This window comes from Crotalus tigris, unplaced genomic scaffold (genome assembly GCF_016545835.1).
Source record: "Crotalus tigris isolate CLP2741 ecotype Arizona unplaced genomic scaffold, ASM1654583v1 scf7180000017611.44802233496:7321179, whole genome shotgun sequence".
Lineage (NCBI taxonomy): Eukaryota > Metazoa > Chordata > Lepidosauria > Squamata > Viperidae > Crotalus > Crotalus tigris.
In genome coordinates, this window is record NW_024096511.1 from 1499962 (window position 1) to 1526442 (window position 26481).

A 26481-nucleotide genomic window follows, 5' to 3' on the forward strand; every position below is an offset into this window, starting at 1 on the left:
CTTATATAAAATAATTTTAGGTGGCCAATATTACTTAAGTAAATGATAAAGACAAAAAAATTAAAAACCCCTAATCCAATGCCCGGTGTTAACAGCCTTTCAAAAAGCAAGACTAGGAATCACCTGCAATTCATGGGGAGGCTATTCCAAAAGGTAGGTTCACCTACGGAAAGGGCTCACTGCATAGGTCCCACCAGGTGACAACATTAAAAGAAGGATTTGGAGTGAGCCCAGACTGTCCAGTCTAATGGGATGGGTAGATATCCTCAGGGAGAGCCAAGCCCAAAATAAACCTGGCCCTGTGACATTCTGGTAATGCTCAGCTTAAAACCATTCATTCTGGTTTCATAACCAACAGTCAGAAATCACAATGTCAAGTTTCTAAGTAAACTGAAGATTCAGTATAATCAGTAATACGCATGAATATTTATTATTTGTGTCAGTATCAGTTATACTACAAGCAACTATACATCCAGAGGAAATATGCCTCCCAACCAACCTCATTAAAAATGCAGATATTCTTAAGTAACACTGGCTCATTTAATAGTGTTTGTTTATCCTTTTAACAAACCCAGTTTATATGAGAATGGATGCCACTTACCTAGCATGCGAACACATCTGGCATTCTGCTCTGGGCTATCAAATGAGATTTCTCCACACCGCTGAAAAAAAGGGGAACATACTGTATTCAATACGAGACTTGAAGTAAGAGACCTCTTTAAGCCATAGCACATTGCTTTTGTTTTTCACATGACCATTTCTTCATGCAATGTTAAGAAACTAACTGCCACAAATTTCTATGTAAGAAGAGCTTTTACAAGTTATGAGGAAATGACTGGTACTTAGAGATGGTGGAAGATAAAATAAACTTTTAGAAAATTATTCTGGGTTTAGTAAGGTTTAAACAATAATTTCCAATTGGAAGTATTGATGGGATTAATCCCCTCATTTCCTATATAGATGACCACTATATAAGTCTAATGTCTCTGTGTTAATGATAATACTTTGAGTAGCTACAAGTTTAATAAGATATTTCCTTGGACATACTGTTTGCATGTGATGTGGGATTACAATGCATATTAGACTTTTGTTCCCTAAGCAACTTTGCTATCAAGAAATTATATGACACTGATAGAGAAGTATATGTAAGTTCACTCAAGACATATACCGTATATGCCGGCGTATTAGGCGACCCGGCGTATAAGACGACCCCCGTCTTTATAGCCGGGCCGCATTCCTAGAACGTCGTCTTATACGCCGGAAACTACCAGTATTTCCGGTGTATAAGACAACTCGGCGTATAAGACGACCCCCGTCTTTGGCGCCGATTTCAGCACTCGCGGAAGTCGTCTTATACGCCGGCATTTACGGTAGTCATATAGTCTCTGATTTGTAATAAGCAACATTGCATCAATATGCTCTGTGGAAACATCTGTAACACAAAAAGATTATATAGCCAGGAACACTATGAAAGCCATTAGATAGATAGATAGATAGATAGATAGATAGATAGATAGATAGATAGATAGATAGATAGATAGGTAGGTAGGTAGGTAGGCAGTAGGCAGGCAGGCAGGCAGACATGAAATTGCCTTTATTTGTGCTTGTACATACACACACACACACACGCACTCACGCACAGTCAGAGAGAGAGCTTCATATCAAAGAAATTGGTAAACAAGTTTCTGTCCCATCGATTCTGCCTAATGAGACAACATAAAAGGTTTTCATGGTAATTTTTCTTGCATACTTGTTTCCATGCTAGATTATAGTTTGATTTGAAAATCCAAAACCAAGATATTCACTCTGGAAGAAACATTTTATGTAAACAAAAAGCAACTGAGCTATGTAGCAAAAACATTTAGTTTCCAAAAATGTTGGAAGTTCTAGGATGATAATACTGGACTTTTTTCAGGCCAATAAATAGGAGACTTCCATTGGAGTTTGGGGGGGGGGGAACCCTCAACATATTTTAGGAGCCATGCTTCTACACTGATGATATCATTCAGTATTTTCTAAGAATGCAATATATTTTACTCTGGTTTACCACAGGAGGAAATTGACTACAAAGTACAACACTGTTTGGTTAAGAAAATCATTTTTTCCTTTCCTTATTTCACAGTATTTAATAAGCCTCTTCATTCGTACTTTTAAAAAAAATTAATAAGCAGAAAATACCCTGGTATAGAAGACCTACATTAAAAATAGGTACTCAACAGTGAAATGATGCTGAAAAATTATATACTGCACACCATAAAAGTTATCTAGAATGTAAATGTGCACTTCATGCTATAAAATTTTGGGCTCAAATACATGCAGTTGTGGGAGGATAGCATCTCCCAGAGAAAGAAATATTTTGGGGAATATTAAAAAGCAGAATATTATATTTCTCAAAGGAATACAATAATAGAGAAATAAAGTTTTAAAAGACAGAAACCAGCCCCCAGAAACCATCCCCAGCCCCTCTCCCCCAGGCAGAGGCCAGGTCTGTAGAAATGCAGATTTGATAATCCTATTCAGAAAGGTTGGAGTCAGGAAGTTAGAAGTTGATGAGATTAAGAAGACAAAGAACCCTAAAATCTACATACCCCATGCAAACTCTAAAGACATGACCTTTAGGACATAATAGGGTTAACCCTCCAATACCAAGAAGGACACACTCAAAAGCTCAGGTCAAAGTTCATGGCACAGGAACAGGAAACAACTCCAAGCACAAAATCCCAAAAAGGTATAAAAACCCACCACTCCCAGCTACATGAGGTCAACTTTCCAAGAGCCACATTTCTGTCTGGCTCTGTTCTTCAATAAACCTTCTTTCTAAAGCAGTCTCTATTTTGTTTATTCCCGGCTTGGACTGGACCCTGATGAAGATTTTTCTTTCAACACAGTGATTTAGAGGACTTTAAAGATTAATATTTGATTGAAACCAGAACTTTTTCTCCTGGACTGATGAATAAACAGTAAGAAAAGAGTCATGAAACACAACATAATAATTGCAGCAAGATTATTGTATGCTGAATTTAGAAAGTTTTGGCAATACCTACAATAGAATTATTTATACTTGCTGTAATGAATGGGAAGGCTTCCTTCTTTTTCCTGTGCTTTTTTCTTTTCCTTCTTTTTGTATTTTTATATTTGTAGTTTGTATTAGTTTTAGTTGCATAATATAATTTTAATAAAATATTTTTTTTAAAAAAGAATTTGAGTCTGGACATGTATACTCTTCTGCCTACTACAGGTAGCCCTCAACCTACAATGGTAATGGTTCCTGTCCTTTATGTTCGCAAGTGGTGTCAACTGTTAAGTCAGACAACCTTGCTTAATGACCTCCATCCTCTACTCTCCCTGATGCCACCATCAAATGAACATGGGTTGTTAACAAGCATGGGGTACCTCAATGGTGGGATTCAGCCAGTTCGCACCACTTTGGCAGAACCAGTAGCCCAGAATGGACTTCCGGAAGCGGCATCCACACAGAGAACCAGTTGTTCATGTATTTGCATCCCACCACTAGGGTACCTCATGGATGGAGGAGGCCCACCACCCAGCCAAGTCCATAAAGGAGGCAGACAAGCAGCTAAAAGCTTGCAAAGCCAAAAGTAGTGCAGTAGGAGGGAAGAGCTCAGCTAGATTAGGGCCTAGAATTTAGAGCCAATGCAAAAAAGGCTTCCAAACAAGTCTTCATGCTTGGCCAATGAAGTCAGGCTTATAATCTCTGCTCCCATCAGGAGACTACAAATCTCTCCTGACTCTTCTAAGCTTTGGGAAAATCAGCTACCTGTATGCAAAGGTGGTAGCTTCAGGAGGACCTTTTCCTTGCTAAACCCCCTCCCCTACCACATTTCTTCAATAAACAAAACAAAACAAAAAAAAACCTGGGAGGGATAGACTTCCCCCATTACAGGCTAAAACTAAATTCTTCGCTTCTGCCCTTCAATCTGGATCCCTTTTAAATACTTAATTTGCTGCATGCCTAGAAAGAAGATGTCAAAATCTGTAAGTCACTTACCTTGATGAGTGATTGCCAGGCTGAAGAATAGAAGGAAGGAAGGAAGCAAGCAAAGAAAACCCTTCTGCAGCTTGTTTGCATTGAGGGGTTGGAAAAAAAAAAGTTCAGCTCTAAAGAAAAAGCAGCAGCACAAACATGCAGCAGAAGTGTAGCAGAAACCCGGCCCTAAAACTTTCCACAGGTTTCCAACATTTTTTGCTGCCTGTCTGACTGCCTTGAGTGCCTAGCTTCTGACTGTCTTGAATATACCATGCTTGAAAATTTATTCCAGATATTATTTTGCAACATAATCAAAACAGCAAGAGGTTAAGTGGCACTGAAAAGATCTGTTGGCTGTAATAACCAAATAAAAATTAATTTTAAAAAATGGCCCTCCAATAATTCAGCAATGCAGCACAACATGAACTCACTCTGATTATTTTGCTTAGTTTGATGCTGAGAAGATAGGAATGATTTTACCCTAGTTCAGTGGTGGCAAACCTATGGCACGGGTGCCAGAAGCGGCACTCAGAGCCCTCTCTGTGGGCACGTGCGACGTTGCCCCAGTCCTAGGCCTTTAGCTGGGTTTTATAAAACCTTTTCGCTTTAGGCCTCCAATGCCATGTACAAAAAAAAGGTTCAATCAATCAGTCAATTTTAACTTCTTGCGGGGAAAAAAAAGATCTTGCAAAGTTGGAATTGATTGATTGAACTTTTTAGTCCCACCCAGTCTGCTGTTACCACTGCAGCCATGCCCACCCAATGGGCCACACCCACCCAATGGGCCACACCCATCTGACACCCGACGATGTATAAGTGGGTTTTGGGTTGCAGTTTGGGCACTCGGTCTTAAAAGGGTTTGCCATCACTGCCCTAGTTAATAGCCAAAAGAAAAATGACTATCAAATCCAACCAAAATCTCTAGAGGCCTGGTAGATATAACTTTTGAAATGCTTTGATCAAGCGGAAACGCTTTGATTTCATGAGACTTTTTCCATGTTTTTTTCTCTAAATAGGATACTGATGTTTGAAAACTTCTCACATTACTGCTAATTCCTATGTAATTAGATTGTAAGCATTAGTATTTATTATTTATTAAGACTTGTTTTAGTGTTTGTAAAAATGGAAATCACCAGTAAGGAAGGCACTATGCTTAAGAATGGTTTGGAAAAAGAGGGGCTGGACAATAGGTTGAGCCAATCCCTTTTCAAACTTAACCCTACTCTCTTTGGAAGGCCTCTGCATGTCAACAAAACAAAACAAAACATTTAAAATATGATTGTTTTCTTTATGCCTTGCAAGCAAAAACTGATCAGAAAAAAAGCAGATGACCCTCATCATACATTAAGGCCAAATGGCACACTGTGTATATTACCAGGACAGAATTCGAATTTTACACTGCAAAAAGCTATACTATTCTGATGAAGCCACATCTGCTGTGCTGAATCCAATGTCTAACCATCTTCTCCTTGCTTTCTTTCTTTCTTTTTTTTTTTTAAATCTGATTGCATTTACTGAGATTCTTCGGGTTATTTGCCCAAGGCCACCAGTTTGAACAAACTGCACCAATATCTATAAATAACAGAAATTCAACAAGCTGTATACAGTAGTATCCAGATCTTCTCTACAAATATTTGTGAGATGCCTCTCTAGCATGTGACCAAATAGGTAATTTACACTGAACAGAAGAGTGTTTGTGAAGGACTCATTGCACCTCCAGGCTAAGATGTTTCAGCATGTGAAACTATCAATTAAATATTATTTTATTCCTCTCATTTTCAACATGGTAAACCAGTCCATGGAATTTAGTGACTTAATGAAGAGTAAAAATCTGAGAATTGAAAAATGTAATGCATTCCTAAAAGATTCTCATGAAGCCACAAAATAGCAAAAGTGGCTTTTGCCAGAGCCTTTTGCCAGTGCTGATTATAATAATCTGAAGGCATTTAGTAATCTCCCTAAATCGTGCCTACTATAAAAGAAGCATATGCTATATATCTATATGTCTGTTTTCCTGCAAATCGGAATACCAAGACTATGATACCATTTTGTTTAGTTTAAATGGGAAGGATAACTTTAAAATTGGAAAGGTGTAGAAAGTTGTAGTGTTCTTCCCTAAAATAACACCGGTATTTTGGTTAATTCAATTACCAACTTTTCATGAAAAAAAGACTTGCAACATATGTTTGAATATTCTTTTTAACAGTGTAAGAGAAATAGATACTGTCATACGCAAATCTGTGACAATGAGTTTTTCTTTTTTTTCTACTTCTTTAAAAAAAATCAACAAAAGACACCTCCCCCCTTTAAACATTCTATATGATTAAATTCTTCAAAGGATGGAAGACACTTCAATAATGCAACAGATAAGAATATTTGCTTTACTCCCCTTGATGACTAAACTGTATTTGCCAACTAAGTATTATAAAATTATTTTTGATTTTTTTTAAAAAAAGGTCTAGCTCAGTTCTTTATGGTCCCAAATGTTTACAATAGAACTTTGAGATTTTTTTTAATTATTTAAACATTTAGAGACTTTTAAAAGAATGTTGCTCCCAAGTTATACACCTAACTTAAGAGCACAAGACCATTTCAGCTAAATCAAGACAAGGAGCCTCTTTGTTCAGCTTTTATTCTTCACACTGGCCAACTGAATATGTGTTTTAAGGTGAAGAATCCCTGACAGACTTGTCCTCTGTTCATTTACCCAATTCACTTCTTATGTCTCCCAAATTAATAGTTATGACTATGTCTTGTGGTAATAAATTCTACCAGCTAACTAAGCACTGAATAAATAAGTGCTTTCTTTTTCCTGTTATATGACCTGTAAAATATTTTCAGGTGAAAAGGGCTTACCATGCACAAATAGGCCAGCCTCATCTTTGAACATGAATATAATGTCAAGTATATAGTCCAAACCTTCATATCTATGTATAAATATCTTGGGGTTCCAGGGCTCTTGATTGACAAAGATTTGTTGTTCTTTAGGAGTCATTATTATTAGTTATCTTCATATCCCATCATTCTTCCAGGAACATAAAACAACGTGCATTTTGTTCCCCTCCAACCTAGTTTTCACACACAAACACACAAACCACTTTTGGGGGCAGATAAGATGAAAACCTCCATCTTTTAAAGCCTTTTAGAATTTTGATCTTCTGTAGAAGTTTATATCTGTAGGTGTCGTCAGATACAACACTCCCATGTACCAAATGGCAAACAACTGGTGCCAGAAGAAAAATAAATTGCCCCAAGTTAATTTCTGGGAAAGTTGGTCAGTCTCTATGAAGTTTTTGTTTAATTTGTGTCTGATGGGTGTTTGGAGCAAGGTAGCAACAGAGAGATAATGAGTTAAATATCTCTAGATATTTTTTGCTTTTAACTATCCCGTTGAAATTAATTTTCCAAGAAATAATAAAAGTCAGCTTATGTAGGTGCACAGATAATGTGCTATTAACTTTTGTGAGAGAATAAGCACTCTGGGCATTTATAAAGGGACTTGTGAATCTAGACAACCTGGTATTGACTCAGAGTGAATCTGTTTATCGGAGCAGATAGTTAATTAAAATCCATTTTTTGTGCTGTCTCATATGGGTCCCTATTTGACTGAAATCAAGCATTTCAAAAGCACAGTATGCTACTGCAATTATCAACCTTTCTTTCTAATAATATATTGATTTAACCTGGAAACTTCTTGATAAACAACACATGAAGATGCTTGTATATAATCCTCAAACTCGCCATGTCACGTGACATGTTGTGACGTATCGCGACCTTTTTCACACCGGGGTGGGTGCGGCCTCTGCATCATGCAACTGGCCCATGTGCCGGCAGTTTAACACCCCTGCTCAAGATGGACAAGGCAGGCACAGACTGAAAGAGCCAAAGTAATGATAGTGCTGAAGCTGAACAATTGGCTTGTTTAAGACTGGCTTACACATAGGTAATTAAGACTGTGGTCCTGAGTGTGCATCACCTTAGTAAAAAGCCCTTACCTTTGAGTAAACATTCATACCATTGCCCTGTAAGATGACATTTTGTACTAGTAACTTCCTGACAAAATTGCTCATATGTTTAGCCCGTTTTATAGCAGCTCTTAATCAAGGAATCAACCCAACCAATGGATGTCTTTGTTTTATTGCTATAATTCCTTTCCCAGATGTTTATAAAAAGATGATTTTGTTTCCGCCACATCCTGCTGCTTTTGCAACCAGTAACCTTCTAGGAAGTGACTACTGGGTTTTCATGCATAAACGTACTTTATCCTTTTAATAAAAGCATGAAAAATCTGAAAAAAATAGCAGAAGACAAACACAAGTAATTATTGATTTTACTAAACACATTAGAATTGTGTTATAATGATAAGCACCATAATAACTGCTTCACTCTGTCTTAAATATGCAGGAATGCATATAGCTTTGATGTCTGTCAAAGAGAGGAATAAATAAATAAAATCAGCTTTCTAAATTAAGATAACTCAGAAATGCAAGGAGTGAAAAAATAGTTATTTGTAATCAGGATTCTGATTTTTTTTTAAACTATTTTAATGGCAATGGTGGAAATTTCTTTAACTTTCTCCAAGCTGCAGACCATGTTTAACCTTGAATGAACTTAATCTTAACCATTTTTTACAATTTTTATACACTAAAGTTTGTTCTCCCCTCAACTAATAGCCATAAGTATATATACCAGTAGCTGGGGAAACACGGTATCTACGGAATATCCTCAGGAAAATGTCTTTCTCCTTTAAAATCTGTGCTAAAACTATAGATCATAGAAAGAGATGAATCTGAACAAGCAGAAAACAGAATCATATATTTTCTGAGAAAAGAGTCAGAGTCTCATTTAGACAGGTATCTCTCTCTCTCTCTCTCTCTCCCCCCCCCCCTCTCTCTCTCTGTGTTTTGACATCACAACAGAACAATATATACTGTCCCATAGTGCTTTACAGCACTCCCTGGGTGGTTTACAATATCAACATATTGGGTCCTCATTTTACCGACTGTGGAAGGATGGAAGGCTGAGTCAACCCCAAACTCCGTCAAGATCAAACTCCAGACTGTGGGCACAATTAGCCTGCAATACTGTGTTTTAACCACTGTGCCACCATGCTCTTTATGTTTCTGTATGTTTATAGCTTACATTGGACCAGCTGTACATATTATTTCAATCTAATGTATTCATTCTTGGTGCTGGGCGTGGAGTTGCTTTCTTCAAAAAAGAAAAGAATGCAGCAAGTTATACAGGTATAGTTACATGCCTTTAATTCTTCTTTCCCAAATTCTCAGAAAAGTGGATTTACCACAGCGTGGCCTACATTTTTGATAATCTTTGCAATAATTGATGTTTTGTAACCATTTATATATAAAAATTAATTTTTAATTAAATACTAAGTTTACTAGTGACTTTGTAATAAGAGAAAAGCACTGGTCTATTGGTTATGTTAATTTATGTATCAGTAGATTAAATTTTGTATCATTATTAACTGTGCAGATACAACAGCAACTATGATGAAGTCTTTTAAAATTGGGTTTTAAAATAGCATGATTACACTAATACATTAAAACTCTTAGCATCTTAATATGCACTTCAGTATGGTATTCTTATATAAGAGTCCTCTTTCAAAAGAGCCAGGAGAAAATCAATTTAGTGTTAATTAATAAATGGATTTTAACAATGGGATCATTGTAATGCAAATATACTGAGCTTTTACTTTAGACCCTTAAAGAAGATTACAGCAGAGGTACACATAGGAAAGATAAATATTCTGGTATATAACCGCAGTTATATTTGTAGCCTACATTTATGTAATACTAAGATCTAATTAGCCAGAATAGGAATAAGTATCTCAGAAATATGCAATGACTCTATCTAGTTTTCTTGTGCAATTTCTGGCATTTCCTTGTATTTCTGCAAGTTACACAACCTCATCCACTACATGTGATACAATAGAATCCTAGTTGTATTACATATGATATGATCTAAAGCAGAGTTTTTGAAGATTTTTGGCTTTCCGGACTGAAGGGAATGGAGATGGGATGGTTCCATGCATGCTGCAGGCGAGCGTATGTGCACACATTTCCATTTGCATGAGTGGAGGGTGCACATGCCTGCTGCTTGTACAAATGGAGCACACCCATGCCACTTCCATGGCCCAGTTTCTAAAGGCTCAAGGTCCAGTAGTGGGCTAGGGCCCAGGGCTTGGGGACCCCTCATCTAAAGTATTAATTATGCAAAATCTGGCAAAAGACAACAAACCAATACAAAATGTTACTATTAATATGTTAATATTAAATAAACATTAACCATCTCTGGTACCATTTTTTCTTTCAAAATTTTAAAAAAGACTTGTTTGATGTTTACATAAAACTGGCTAGCCACTAAGCCCATGATTAGATTATGAATGTGGCTCTCGCCAGGTAAAATTCCAATCAAGAACCTCTTTGGATTACAGTATAACTTTGTTAACAGAATGTGTAGCATATTACATTTTTATATTTTTAGTGAGGTGCACTTCAACCCTTTCTTACAAGTTCTAACTTAAGCGAAGAGTCTCCTCAATTACATGATTTGAATTGTCCTCTTAACTAAAGGAATGGTACTTGGAACAAACTAACACTATCTCTCAAGCAGAAGAACAAAAAATAGGGAGTAACTTTATGGATGCATCATATAATTTATTTCTCAATTCAATGCATTTTAGAGAGATCTGACATTAAAAAGGTACTTGTATTTAGGGCCAAAACTAAAATTAAAAAAAACCAACAACCACGAAGAAACCTCTTAGTAAAGCTACTCTTGCCATCTGGATGTAATATAGTCCAATGAAAGGATAACAAAGTTATGGTTTGGTTTTATAATGTTTTCTTTAGTGTTTTATGTGGTATTTCACAACCCATCAGGGCCTCCTCAGTTAGTACATTAGGAAAACGTCCATTGCAATATTAAATTCACAAAGTGAAAAAAATACAGTTTGCTGGAAATATGATTGTTTTAAAGCTACACCCCCATTTAAACAACGACCTCAATTAGCTGGAATCAACTCATCAAATGAACAAATAGGCCTCCTCAAAAGGATAAGGGAAGAGAGTGAGAGAGAGAGAGAGACAGACAGGCAGACTTTAATATATTCAAATCTATTGCACAGTTTATTCTTAATTTTAACAAGAAATTGTAGATGTGATCTGAGAACCTGAACTAGGTGGGGCCAATTCATTTGTTCACTGAATTTTGAATTCCCAGATTCATAGAATGGACTATCCAAATAATATGACTAGTTAAAAAAATTAATGTACATTCCTATTCATGGTTTATTTCAGATGTCTTATTTTTCTTTTCCCAAGAGTTTGAGACAGTAGTGCCACCCCTTTTAATCTTTCCTATTATAGCAAGGGAGGAAATAGCTAAATAGTTTGGGCCAAGAGAAAGTCCAAAATCACCCAATGCACAGATATCCAATACCCGTTCATGACCAGGTGCACATTTCAGGGAATATGTGAACTTGTGAGGTGCCTCTGTTATTATTAACATCTCTCTTTTCCTGTTTTAGTTCTGCTTTTTATAGTTTTAATGCTATTTTAATAGTTTATAATGCTTTTAGGTAATGAAAATAAGAGGGAGAAGGAACATATGTTCTCCACCTTGAGTTGTTTATTAAAAAAATAACAAAGGGGGATAAATTAAATAAACAAATAAATGATTGTTTTATTTATTTTACTGCTTTACTGGACTGTTGTATGTCATCCAGAGTCACCTTCTTAAGACAGATGACCATATAAATTTGATAAACAAACAAGTATAGGAGCAGAATCCACGCTACCATTTGGTCCTTGGTTTCTCAACTAATAATAAAAGAGCACCACCCACTGAGAGCTGAGGAAAGAGCATCTTGAGAAAGATATTGATTGCTCTGATTTAGTCATAGGTTTCACTGTTAATTCTTTTGCGGCAAAATACATTTTGAGGATAATCCAATTGACACCTCTGGGGATGAATTTTTTTTCTGTCTGAAGAACTGGGATACTGAACAATTTTCCTTTACCTGTTCTAGTAGAGAACCCTCCCCAGCAGATTTTGAGAACGCGGAACAGCACATAAAATTGGACTGTAACAGGTTGTTTCAGGCAAAAGTAGAATAAGCTTACATACCGCGAATGTCCCCAAAGTGCTTTTTCACAAGGCAATTGGACTTTTTGGATGAGAAGCAAAACGTCTTCAAAGAAAAACAAGGAAGTCCAGTTGCCTTGTGAAAAAGCACCATTGGGATAACTATGAATGCCAATGTCCTTCAGATGCTGCTGAATTATAATTCTCAGCAGTTCCCATCTATAGAACTAACAGTGAGTGTGCTGGTAATTTCTTTATGGGGATGGGGAGGGGTAGTCATTTATGTCCCACTTTGTTGCTTTTTTCAAAAAATAATAATTTGTCATTCCTCCCAGAACCTCAGGATAGAGTATGAGATTCCACATACAGTCATCTTCACCAAAACTATGTGAGATAACTTATGCTAAGGTGGAATGACTGACTCAAGGTTCAACTGGATGAAGTAACTAAGATTTTTTTTAAAAAAAATATCAGTGGGAAGAAGGACAGTTCCTCTGCTCAGTGTTAATTAAAATACAAGTCATAGCCAGGTTGGGCTTTTGATCCTTTCAGAAATTTAATTGTACAGCAATTTCTGTAACAACTCTATTTTTGTTAACATGTACAAAAATAGGAACAAAGATGTGTAAGAATCTTGGAGTCTCTAGATGGAGACAAACTGCCTCAATCTACACTGACCAATAATGGCTCTCTAGATTTACTAGAACTAAGCAAAGGAGAATAGAAGATATTTGTAACTCAAGGTTGAACTGTGGGGTCCTTGGGGCTCTCTGAGCTTGAATGTTTTCTTGCAAACATTTCATTACCAAACTACAAAACATCATCAGTGTGCTGTAAGGTAAAAGCCCTTCAAATGTAGTGCACAAGCCCCATCTTAACGCTTTCCTATTTCTTACCTGAGAAAAATAGGAATATTAGCAAAGTCATGTATGATTTAAAAAGAATGTATTCAGATTTCTACAAAGGGAAAGCCTTTCCCTGACACTTTTCCCATTCAACATTCCTGTAGCCTCAAACATTCCCCGTCTTGAGAAATGGAAAACTAAGGCTACAAAGACAAACGAAGTGCTTTGCACATTCATAGCTCTGCTGCAAATAAGGATTTCCCCATTAGTATATCTGGAATACAGTTAATTACAAAAGAAGCTGACTTGTTGCCGACATGTTTTAAGAAAAATCCTAGAAACAAATAATGTCATTATTTTTTTTCCTTCTTGGGCTTTTAAATATTCTTGATTTCTTTAAGAAGGAAGCAAAATTAATTATGCAATCACATTTTATATGTGGTACCCAATTCCAAAATGTAGGCTTCTTTTTTATATTTCTGGCACAAATTATAGGGGAGACTAAATCATATTTTGACAGAACTTTGTCTCCTTAATGTTGAGCATCTTTACCACAAGCATATCTGGGGCAGCCTTTCCAATTATTAGTGGTCTTGTCAAAATCTGTATTTGGCAGCCATCATAACTCTGTATTAAGAGGACAAATAAGAAGAATAGGTCAAAAAGAAGAAAGCAATCCTATGTAATCATCTACCTTAGTCCTTCTCTTCATAATTACTATTGCAGAGATCCAAGAAATCTCATGTGGCTGTAGCTGAAGGTAGTTAGCTACCGTTTATAGCCAATCTCTGCAGATGAAGTTGCGAAGTCAGATTATACAATTAAGTTATAGAACAGGTCAACTGTGAGAAGCCTCATTTGTTATTTGAGGATGTAAATGAAACATCCAGAAAATGCTGGGGTTTTGCTTTAGCTGACTTTGACTCCTGGAAACATCATGAATAAATCTACATCAGTGGTTCTCAACCTTTTGTTCACCATGGACCCCCTTTAAATACCTTTTGTGGCCACAGATCATGGCCAGGGACCCGTAGGACTTAAGATTTCAATCATAACATTTCTTTAAGCCTTCATGGACCCCCTGTGATGACATCACAGTCTCCCAGAGGTCCATAGACCACAGGTTGAGAAGCACCGATCTACCTCATTTACTTGGCTACAGTTCAAAAACAATTTGCAATTACTTTCTCATTTTTTCCCTGCCAACATTGTAGCCTGCAGCCCTGGCATTCCCTGAAGCCTCCCATTCAAGAACTACTCGGACCTATAACTGCTTAGCTTGTCTGCTCAAACAAGGTCAGTCTGGTGCTGCCACCCACTGAGTCTCTTGGAGACTACTAATTTCACAACCTTTAATATTCTAAACTATTGATTGTTAAAACACAATATTCCAGTTCATTATTGTAAATTACCTGCAAATTGCCCATGTCTATTTAAATACCATATTTCCATTGTAAATAAAAAATAACATAGGCTTAGGAACTTCAGATAAAGCTCATGCATGAGATCTAAAGACTTTCAGTCAAAATATATTTTCACTATATGTACAGTAATACTGTTTGTTCAATTTTAGGTGAACTAGTTTGTTTTTCCAAAACATGAAATGTTTTCTAAAACTAATTAGCAATGCAGTGCAGTGGGTCAAAAGTATTTTTTTTTAACTTGGCATTCTACTGAAATACAATTTTTCAGCAAACTTAAATGTTAGATTATCCTAGTATCAACTTTTCATAACAGTTTTGATCTAATTCTCAAGATAATCCAAAAGTGTCTTGCAGCTTTCAGTACAGAAAGAAAACAACAGCTGCTAAATTCTGCCAAGATATTAAAATGGCAGTAATTAACTAAAACCAGAGCAAGATTCAGTAACAGAATTAAAAATGGCAAGATTATAGTAATTATGCCTATGGCTTGTTTAAAACTTTTAGTGTAGAAAAGCAATAAACGTCAAAATACAAGTCTAGTTGTATAGCTGAAAATGAAAGTTCCTTTTCATCATAAGTGCTTCATTTTGGCTTTATCTTAGTGTGATGTGTAAACTTACCCATAGTAGCTTGTAAACCTTGTTTTAATCCTTTGTGAGTCAGGCCATGGTGTCTTTTTCAATATACTACAATTAAAACATAATATAGTGTACTTTACATCATGGCATTCACTTTTTTATTGTCTGACATTTTGAGAAAGGCAATCTGTATGGTTTTAAAAAGAAATGTCCAAAAGGAAAAAAAAAATAGAGAACAGCAGATAGAAACTATGGTAAATTCTTAGAGGATACATTCACCCCACCCAATGTTCTAGTTTTGTTCCTTAAATTGAACCAGACAAATGCTTGGGGTAGCCCTAAACAAAGTTCTTAATTGTCAGATCCTTTGCCTTCTTAGCAGTAAATCTCTTTCAGTTCAATAGAAATTAAATGATTTTGCAAAGGGTTTCTACCCAAGAGGTATTTTGCCCGAAGTAGCTTTGAGTTCAGTGAGTATATTAAATGATACAGTACAAATTTATGCACGACACATTTATCAAAAGTAAAAATGAAATGTGTGTAGCAATGGCAATAATTTCTCAAATAGTCTTCAATCCTGCAAATGTGTGTCTGAACATTACAGCCACTTGAAAAAAAAAGTTTTGTTTCTCTGATTTAGGATTAGCTTATTGAATTGTCAAGAGTGTGTAATCATCTGGATGAAAAATAATTAAAACTGAATCTCTGGAAAATGGAAGTTATAAGACCTGAACATGTACACATGTGTTCTTAATAGGCTGATGTTTTTCTAATAGACCAATTTGAAACCCTGGATGTTTTAAAACAAGATCCTGATTTAGGGGCAATGGCAGAAGCACTTAATAATTTCCAAGGCATTTGCCTATTTCTATCCTTGAAAGATAAGGATCTGGCCAGCAATAATTGATAAAATCTCATCTCTCTTCTGTGCAGACAGAGAAATATCTTTGGAATGAAAGGGTAACTCCTACCCATGCATTTAATATACTAATAATGTGCTTAGAGAAGAGCAATGTATGTAAGAAACTAATCCCTTGAGAAGAATCCTGCAGGAAATTATAACTAAAGAGCTGAAGTTTAGGGAAGAATGATAATTTTTAGTATGTTTCACTTTACCATTTCTCCTTATTGCTCATTATCCATCTCTGATTCAAAACTTTCTAATAGAAATTCCATTTTCACTCACTGGGGTTTAATGGTGACATATAAGGTATCCATCTGCTGCAACGTTGGAAGAACAGAAGCTAGTCAAATGCATAAAAGTTATCCAGTATTAAAAATCTGACAAAAAATATCTCTGGTTCCCTGAGTTCCACTTGCCAAAGTAATTACTGATCAGAATCATTAACTAACCAACTCTGTACTAAGGACCAGATTAATACATACAGCACATTTTCCTGGCAATCCTTCCATTTTTACCCAGGGACATCATTTATAATAATGTCAATATGCACAACTTACCCAGATGTGGCTTTTTAAATAGAAAAACAAGCTCTTTCAAAGAAATCCCACAGTGACATCATCTAACAGATGGAACTTTTACACTATGGCTTTGGGATAAAATCATATTCTTTCCCTTAAATAATGCAAGCAAAGTATTGAAATGATACTAAGTCAGAGTAGAAGAACTATTTGCAATTCTGTCCTGACCTTGAGCATCATTTGGGAGTGTTTGGGAACCTTGTCTCAAGGAATACTGGTACTTAATACATATCCCTGCTGCATGACTAAGAAGTGTTGACTCGGTAAAGGAATTAATTTTCTTTTACATAATACACAAAAGACAAGTTTTCCTTCTTCTCTGTGTGAGAAGTCTTTCTGGCTAAACACACATGTGACGTTATATACCGAAAGATAATCAGGTAGCTTCAGATTTGGTCTACTGTAATTTCTGTGATTAATAAGAAGTTACTGGCAACAATTTTTAAAGTTGAACTAATCTCAGGAGCAGAGGAATATAATTATTTATGGTCGCATTTAGGGAAGGTTGCCAGTTGCTCTAGGACATTAGCAGATGCTCAGTTAATACACAGATCCCATCAATCTATTTCAAAACAAAGTAATAAAAGGCAGGGATAAGAAAATAAAAATTGCTGCAGAGAAACGGAGTGACATATCACCTGGGAAGGTGCCATATTTATGTGTGAGGCCTAAAAATGCAGAAAAAAACCAAGAGAAAGGAACAGCATGCCAGTAGGAGAAACACAAACACAATCCCACTGGCATTTCTCCATTTAGCATCCTCTACTCTTAGCATTTAGTAGATAAGCCACAAACAACTGTAGTTCTCTCTATGACAGCGTTATCAATATATGTGTGTAACAACTGCAGAATTAAATAAACTTCCTTAATTTTCTCATGCAGAAAACTGCATATTGGTGTCCAGAAGAAAAGAAGGCCTCAGAACTTCCAGCTTGAGATGTAAGTTCTATACAGTGACCCCAGAAAGTGAAGTCAGGAAGATCTATAACCACATGATTCTTCCAAAGTACTATTAACATGATAGGAATAGAGAGACCATAAGGACATTCTCTGTAGGTCAGGAAATGTTATCCAAAGGTGCACATTCAGCCAAGCAAATTCCCTCTTCCACTTAGTATGGTGCAATTTAAAAAACTTTACTGTCTGATTCAATAATTAAATTGTTTCAAAGTCATCCAATCTAATCAGTTACAGTGCTTTTTTTGTAAAAAAAAAAAAAGGTGCCGGAACTCACACACATCATACAACCCTCCTTGCCTACCCTACAAGGTTCCATCCAAAAAACTCCGTTCTGGGTGTTCTATGACAAAAAAAGCCCTGATCAGTTTTGTGTATGTGTGTGTGTGTGTGTGTGTGTGTGTGTATTATCTAAAAGAGAATCAGCTCAGAAAGGGAAGAATAAACCACCTCAGGTCATTATAAATGCAACTTTGCAGGTGAAAATCTGAAATTGTACTCCGACATCACATGCTTCCAGTGGTGGGATTCAGCCGGTTCGCACCACTTTGGCAGAACCGGTGGCTAATTTTTTGATGCCCAGGCCCAGAATGGACTTCTGGAAGTGGCATCCACACAGAGAACCGGTTGTTCACATATTTGAATCCCACCACTGCGTGCTTCCTTACTATCAGAAATGTTTTAGACTATTTAACTGAGGGAGTCGGAATTAATCACATTTTCTTGCTCAGCTGAACACTGTTTTTGTCAAGGGAAGTGCAAAGCTAGGAAATACAATAAATTACAATAAGTAATAAAGTTGTCTGTATAGCTTAATAGAAGGACAGAGGCTACACTTCTAACCTTGGATTAAGCCCCATTTAACAAGACAGCTGTGGTCACATGCTGCATTAAAGTAAAGATTATTTAACATGGTTTGTTCAACAAGCTACAATAAGCCTATTTTTACATAGCTCTAATCCAGAAACCATGGCTTACATACAAATCATAGAAGTTAATTCACACAACGGACTAAGCCAAAAGTAAACAAATCCGTGAATTTTATTTTAAACTTCTGCTGATCAAAAAATCGTAATTATTTTCTTGATCCATAATACTTAAAAAAGAGAATAGATTTTTGTTAACTATGAATGGCTAAGAACATGGCATACTAAATGCTAAGGAACTTTTCCAACTTAAAACAAGCTAAAATGCCTCAAATGTCACGCAATGAAAGAAAAAAGATTATTTTATTGCAAAATGTATCTTCACTAAAATAGCAAACAATCTGGATTCATCTACACAAAATACATCTCACACAATCTGCCTTATAACATATTGTGCAAAGAAATTATGCTGAATTCTTTTTCAAAAATAATAACTTGCTAAAAGCATAAATACAGGAAGCTGAACTTTTCAAAATGGATTGCATAAAATACACATTCTTTGTTTGTTTGCAAACCAGTGATACATTGTTTTCTGTAAGGATATTAGCTTCTTCAATTTTAAATGAGAATCTTGTTTCTTCCATGAGAGATATGCTGCTAAAACATACTAGATAATCCTCCATTATTCTACTTTCACTATTTCCAAACAGAGTAAATGGAACACTGCTCAGGAAAGTAAGGAATTAAAATATGTGCATATAAACATTTTGTAAATATTACAAGGCAGTTTTATATAATAATTATTATTATTTTAAAAAAGGGATCAAAAAGAAAACTTGGGCATAGGAAAACCAGATTGGACTGGTTTTAACCATTTATTTCATGTAATGCCTAGCTTGGCCTCCCACCTAGGAAAGGATCCCGCCAAGGTTAACATTTTAAAATCCTTTTAATATTATGGGGATATTTAAGAAAGACTTAGACTGAAATAAATGGATTTGGGGGGGAAAAACAACAATCCTGTTTTGACTGCACTTCAACAAGGGATACTCTAATGAAGTTTTCTGCAGAGTGTTGTTCTTGGGAGACAGATAGTTGCATGCCATGTAGTATTTTGAGTGAGTTCATACAAGCAGTGTTGTCAGGTACAAAACAACATATGAAGGTTCAATTAAACTGATTTAGTGCTGTAGCCCAGGGGTATCAAACTGCCGGCCCGTAGGCCAGATGCATCATTGCCGGCAATGGCAAAAAAAATTGCAATACATCGCAACACGTCATTTGATATTGTGAGTTGGACACCCTGCTGTAGCTTATGCACAATTCTCATGTCAACCTCTGGCTGAAAAGCCCAACCAAAGCAAAACTTTGCATTCTCTAATGTATACTTTATTGAGCAGATACAAACCGGCAGGGTTAAAGGAAAGCTAGCTCTGAGGAAATGGCGGGAAGCAGTTAACTAAAAGGATGGAACTTTCCCTCCCCTCTCTGACAGGTTCGGGTCACATTGTCCAATAGATCTATTCTGTTCCAAACTGAACAGGCTGCTTTCTGTACAATCCAAACAGATAGATAACTCAGAAGAATAAACAGAAATATAGCTTTATTCTGGAAATTCTAGACAACGACTTACAGTCACGTGGAGATGCATCCAGAAGTACATGTTTGCAATATTGGTTTATTCCCCAGGTAAATTGATATTGGATTTTCCCCTCTTCTCTTCCTGCGCGTCACATGTTGGCAAGGATCTCCTAACCGTGTGGCTGGGAACCATGCAGCTGGTGAACAAAGGGTCCCATCTGGCTTGTGTCCAGGAAGTCTCTCAATGACCTTTAATACTCCTCCCACTGACCCATCAACATACGTAGCATTTAACCCAATAACTGCCAGACACTCCAACACATTGATACCTGCTCTCTAGTTAGGGTTACATAGACCTATACGGTCCAGAATAATATCGTCTAGTAATTATTATGAGAAGAAACTTTAGTTTACCAAAACAATTCTTCAACAGCTCCAGCTCTCACACTGATAAGGACACCTGTGGATTCAGAATTCTCCCCTCTTTCCTTCCCACACTGTTGGTAAGTTAGAAGCATGTAGCGGTCCTAAAGACTGTAGACTTCGTAGCTTGACATCTCAATTAATGGTCAGCACCTGCTTAGAATTAGATAAGAATCAATGGCACTAAAGGAGGGTTGGACCTAGTTTGTTTGTGGCTACATAGGGACTCTAGACTGATTGCTCTTTTCACTCCATCCCCAGGTTCTGTCACTCCTTCTACCACCAATATGGAAGACTGTATGCTTTGATATTAGAATCAGAATATTAGAATCCAGAAAGATAGTCCCTGACTTTTGACCATAATTTTGAGCCTGGAATTACATTCATTAATCATTGTGGTCATAAGTTGAGGCATTGTGTGACTCAGTAGTAAGATTCAAATATGTGAACAACCAGTTCTCTGTGTGGATGCTGCTTCCGGAAGTCCATTCTGGGCCTGGGCAACAAAAAATTAGCTCCCGGTTCTCCCGAAGTGGTGCGAACCGACTGAATCCCACCACTGGTGTGACTGGACCTGATGTTTTGCCATTTTTTGTGGCAGTCATTAACTGACCAATCCGGTCATTAGGCAAATCAATTTTACCCATTATATGTTAGAAACTAAAAGTAAACACCAAAGTGTTTACCAACTTTCAGTTCAATCTATCTCAAGACCTACTAAGTTCAAAGCAGTAAGATTAGTAAGTATGCATAAGAATGCAGCCAGCATATTTATTGCTTTCTGAGGTATCGGTTTACTTAAGCATTTGGATTTATGTTTCCAAGGTGGATAATGATTTATTTAAAGCAATAAATCAAAATTGAATTAGACACTCCCAGGTAGTTTACAGTTAACATAATGTAATAGTGGCAAGTGAGACTGAACAGAGCCAAACATTAATTAATGTGAAATGGCAATAGAATCAATGCCAAAACATCGGCTCATTCAACTGGCAAACCAATGTTATACCCTGCTAATTTTCTATAAGTACATATCTTCAAAGTTCTGTTTATTGCCTCTTTTATACTTCTGCTTTGTTTCAGGTTCAAATTATTGTAACAAGATATAATTCTAGTATTTTATTCTGCTATCACTTGTATGCTTTTAGATTTACATGATAAGAGTGTATTAAATCAGCAATTTTCTTTTTATTTTACTTCTATGAAATGAAATGCTTTTTAAAATAAATAAATAAATTCTTACTTGTGGTACTTTTCCAACCTTTATTTTTCTTTCCTTATTCTATATTTACAATTGTCCTATTGTTTTCTACCTAGTATCTTGATTTCAGTCACCATCTCTTCTCTAAAAAGATAGTCGTGATCTATTCCTAATAAGTCTATTCAGAAATGTGTGTTTGGCTTATTTATTCACGTATTTGACAGAATTTGTATGATATCCCAATCGAAGTTTTTTTAGAAGCCTGTAACTGATAAAAACAAATGAATTCAACCAAACAAAACAATCTCATAATAGTATGATTGTTCAGACCATAGATATACAAAATATATTTATACAAAATATATTTATAACATTTATATCGTTTTTTGTTATTTGAGATTTGGGTGGTGATGCAGTTGTTTTTATATATTTTTTGGACTGATTTGCAAAAGATCATAGTATTGATAATATGCTAACTATTCCATTTCAAGTTTAAAATGCATCCAAAATCAGGTCACGTTTATGGCTGAAGTTTCCTTGAAACATTTTACATTTCATTTACCTTTTTAGAGAAAAGAAGCAAAATCTGAAATACCCAACAGATTATTTTATGAAATTATTGTTGTCAGCACCATAAATCAAGAAATATCCCACTATTCTAAACTATGCTGTTAGTATAAAATTGACTAGACTGTAGTCATCTAAGGTGAAATTTGAACTAAAACAGCTTATACTGTAGTTTAAACCAGACACATAAATTAAACTCAGCTGCAACAAAAGCAACAAAACACCTGAAGGTCTTTAATCCTGCATACAAATTACTTCAATTTCATTGAAGCCATCCTATTTGTGGATTGTGACATTACCTAACTTTGTCACTAGCTGGCCCTGCACTGAACTTTGTTCTATTCTTGTTAAAGAGACGTAATACAAATGTTCTTGTATTATATATTAAATTAAATGTATATCTTCTACAATTTCCTTGTCAGAGCTAAGTACTGTAACACAGCTTACAAATGGCTAACATCAGGGTTATTTGCAAAGGTTCCAGTACTTGGAAGTAACAGTACTATATTGTTCTATTTTTGGAACTGGTGTCTCAGTTCAATGGTAATAGGTGTATATTTACATGTGATGATGTTATTTACAGCTCCTCTAATTAAAAAATAGTCAATTAAAAATTGACAAATTCTAAGAAAAATACCTGCTGATGAAATCTTTATTACTTAGCCTCATAAGTTGAAGGAAAGATGAAAAGGACACTTCCTATATTCCTCTAGTCCAGTGGTTCTCAACCTGTGGGTCGGGACTCCATTTGGGGTCGAACGACCATTTCATGGGGGTCGCCAAACAAGGCTGTCCGCCATTTTTTTCCCCTTTTCTTTGGCCATGCCCCTGGCACCCGGTGATGTATAAATGGTTGGGGGTCACCACAACATGGGGAACTATATTATGGGGTCGCGGCATTAGGAAGGTTGAGAACCACTGCTCTAGTCATCAGTTAAGATGTGGAGTAACACAGACATTTCCGAACTAAGAAATGATATTATAAATTCAGAATTATTTTCTAAAGTTATAATTCAAAGTTGTCTTTTGAATATCTTGAAGCACTATGGATACATGGGTTTTCAGACCTGGGGAGAGTTGCTATTTCCTTTTGACCGTCACAACTGGATGAAATCTGATAATTATATAACACCTAAATTATCTGCATTCCATCCACAGGTTCCATCTTAGGATTTTAAATCACTGGCCTCACAGTTTTAAATATTTAGCTTGGTTGATTGAATTTCTTCCTTCTTCTTTTATTGTAATATCTATGCAAAAAAATCTGAAGAATTAAAAACCTAGCATACACTTTTGATTTATATTAATCCTAGAAAAGTTATTATTGATTGATTATTTTGTATGGGTTTGTAGGGTTCCCTCCCCACCCCGTGGATCAATAAATCTATGATTGCTTTTCATCATTTCATTTTGATATTGGTTGTAGCTGGACTTTAGGAAGACTAGCCAATTGTTAGCCTTTGGTGTAACCTTTGCAAGACTATAAAGCAGTGGTTCTCAAACTTTCTAGTGCCGTGACCCCATAATACAGTTCCCCATGTTGTGGTGACCCCCAAGTAGGTGTGGCCAGCAATAAGAGGGAGTAGGACAGCTAGGGAAAAGGGAAAAAAATGGCAGACAGCGTGGTTTGGCGACCCCCGTGAAATGGTCATTCGACCCCAAATGGGGTCCCGACCCACAGGTTGAGAACCACTGCTATAAAGAAACCTACATTTTCCTTACTTCTTTACCTTTTGCACTGTTACACCCACTGATGTTTGGGGGGCAAAATAATTGATATTTCAAGTCAGGGTAAACCGGAGCAAAACTGAGGGAAGTCTAGATGCAATACCTTAGAATTGCCATTTACTGTTTCCTCCTAATTCTCTCCCTTTCCAGTACTTTTCTAGAGAGACTTATATCGAAAAAGACATTAGCTCATTTTAAATGTACAATAACAGAACACAGGGGTAAAAAGGTAAAGGAGTTCCTGCAGATTTTACTCTCCAAGTCATTGCCAACTATACAGAATAAAGGGACTTGGGGAAAACCAAAATCCTTTTCAGTGTTCCTGTTTTGATTACAAATCCCTTGGGGAAGTCTAATCATACTATATCTGGTCCACAGATGATTATAATTGCAATCAGAAAGACACACTCACTCTGCAAACCTTGTGCATTAATAGGAGAGGATAGTAGGCCACAGTGGATTTTTTAAATACGTAAATATGGGTTGCTAAGTCTATGTATAAGCCCTTCTTATTTATTATAAATGAACTTTGTAAAAATGGCATCCTTGGACTTTCCACTTAGTCAAAAAAGGAGAGTGCTGACATATTTATTATGGAACATGAAAATCTTCTCTGGAATGTTTCATGTGCAATAGAAATGTGCTTATTTGGAAATATGTTTATTGAAATGAGAAAGTCAGGGTTTACTTCAGAGCAAAATGTTAGCCTCAGGATGTAACAATATTTATTTCTACCTGCGTAGGAGCAGTGAATAGCAGTGAATCTATTTTGTCATCTGAAGTCATTAACCTTGAAGAATTAACAGCATGATTTCTGTAATTATCCAAGAAGTATGTACCACACCGAAAAAGACTGTAATTTGCAATGTAAATGAGCAGAATACTAAGACCCATTATACTAAAAAAGACATTATACTAATTTCATTTCTGTGCACTGAGTTTTCTTGAATGTCTTGGATTTTTGTCCTTTTAAAAAAGCAAAAAACGAACTCTCATCTAAATTAAAAGGAGACCCAGTGTTGCCCCCAATGTTGGCATATATCCTTAAAATATTTCACCAAGAAGTATAACACAGGACAATGTTAGAGAGAAGATAGCATAACCTCAGCCGCTAGCATTAGTCTTACGCTGACATTCCACAGTATGTCACTAAACCAACGTCAGGTCCAGGAATAGTATGAGATAAAATAAGCCAACGTGTCAGCAAAGCAAGAGCAATCACTACGTCAGTAAATGTTCAGAACTTTCCCAATACTCAAGACCACATGAGAACTTGAAATCATCTGCCCTTGATCCCAACACATAATCTTCTACCTGTGTGGAATGAGAAGAAAGAAAAATATACAGATAAACAGAATAACAAAACAGAATAACAGAGCTGGAAAGGACCTTGGAGGTCTTCTAGTCCAGTGGTTCTCAACCTTCCTAATGCTGCGACCCTTTAATACAGTTCCTCGTGTTCTGGTGACCCCCAACCATAAAATTATTTTTGTTGCTACTTTATAACTGTAATTTTGCTATTGTTATGAATCGTAATGTAAATATCTGATATGCAGGATGTATTTTCATTGTTACGAATTGAACATAATTAAAGCATAGTGATTAATCACAAAAACAATATAGCAAGGCTCGCTGGAGAAGCTTACTCTTCCTTGCTCAAAAATGTTGGGAGGGAGGGAAGGGGAAGGAAGGAAGGAAGATTGAAGGGGGAAGGAAGGAAGGAAGGAAGGTAGGAAGGAAGGAGAAAGAGATTGAAGGGGAAGGGATGGAGATGGAGATGGAAGGAAGGAAGGAAGGAAGATTGAAGGGGAAAGGAAGGAGATGGAGAAGGAAGGAAATGGAAGGAAGGAAGGAAGGAAGGAAGGAGAGATTGAAGGGGAAGGGAAGGAAATGGATGGATGGAAGGAAGGAAGGAAGGATTGATCTTTGGAGAGTCATGTTTTTCCAGATGGTGATGAACTGCAACTTCCAGCATTCCCCACTCTTCCACAGTGCTTTTAAGGGCTGCTGGGGATGGTAGTCCAGTAAGGTCTGGAGACACACACAGATGCCCTCTGACAGTGAGGGAGGTGGGCCGGGCGGTGCGGGGGAGGCTCTGGCGCAGTGCAGAGGGCGGCTGGGGGCGGAGTGTGGCTGGGCAACCAGGAGGCGTGGGGACCGGCTCGATGCCGCAGCTCAGCTCAGCTCAGCTCAGCCAGCAGCAGCAGCAGCAGCACATTGCTAGAGCAGGGCAGGAAGAGAGGGGGCGGTGGTGGCAAGTTATGAAAGCAGCGTCCACACATTCCTCCACCCCTTTATTTACTGATCTGCCACAAGCTCGTGCAAACAAGCCCCAAGGAGATCTGAATGAGCAGTCGTTTAAAAAAAAAAGCTTTAAGCAATGAGGTAGAAAGGGGAACTCGCTCACGGCTCTTTTTCCCCCCTTTCTCGGCAACTGGGAAGGCAGCAGCCAGAGACACCGCTGCACAAAGGGAGGCGGAGAGAGGGCAAGGGGGAAAACCTCACTCAACTTTCGCCCTTATCAGACCTGGTTCCCTTCTGGTCGACACCCACCCGCCCCCTTCACCTCCCGCTACAGATCGATGCTACCCCTCGGGAGTATTTCGCCAGGCTTTTTTTTTTTTAACCTTGGCCCTGTGCTTCTCCCAGACAGAAGCCAGGCAAGAGGACCTGAAAGACACTGAGCAGGAGATTCATAGCTGTGGCGATGCGGCAGTAGCTGCTCTGCGATGGGT

General features: G+C 37.0%; 1 protein-coding gene across 4 annotated transcripts in view; it reads right to left on the reverse strand.

Annotated features, from left to right (window-relative positions):
* The window catches only part of PDE7B (phosphodiesterase 7B), a 184195-nt gene that overhangs the window by 89231 nt on the left and 68483 nt on the right, over positions 1–26481 (reverse strand). For 3 of the 4 annotated variants that reach the window (XM_039323462.1, XM_039323457.1, XM_039323451.1), the window contains exon 2: positions 602–662. In XM_039323462.1, the coding sequence (XP_039179396.1) occupies positions 602–608 (7 nt within the window). In that variant the 5' untranslated portion in view covers positions 609–662. Of the gene's footprint in view, positions 1–601; positions 663–14983; positions 15020–26481 lie in introns of those variants that run through there. The other variant, XM_039323475.1, reaches the window with a different exon arrangement.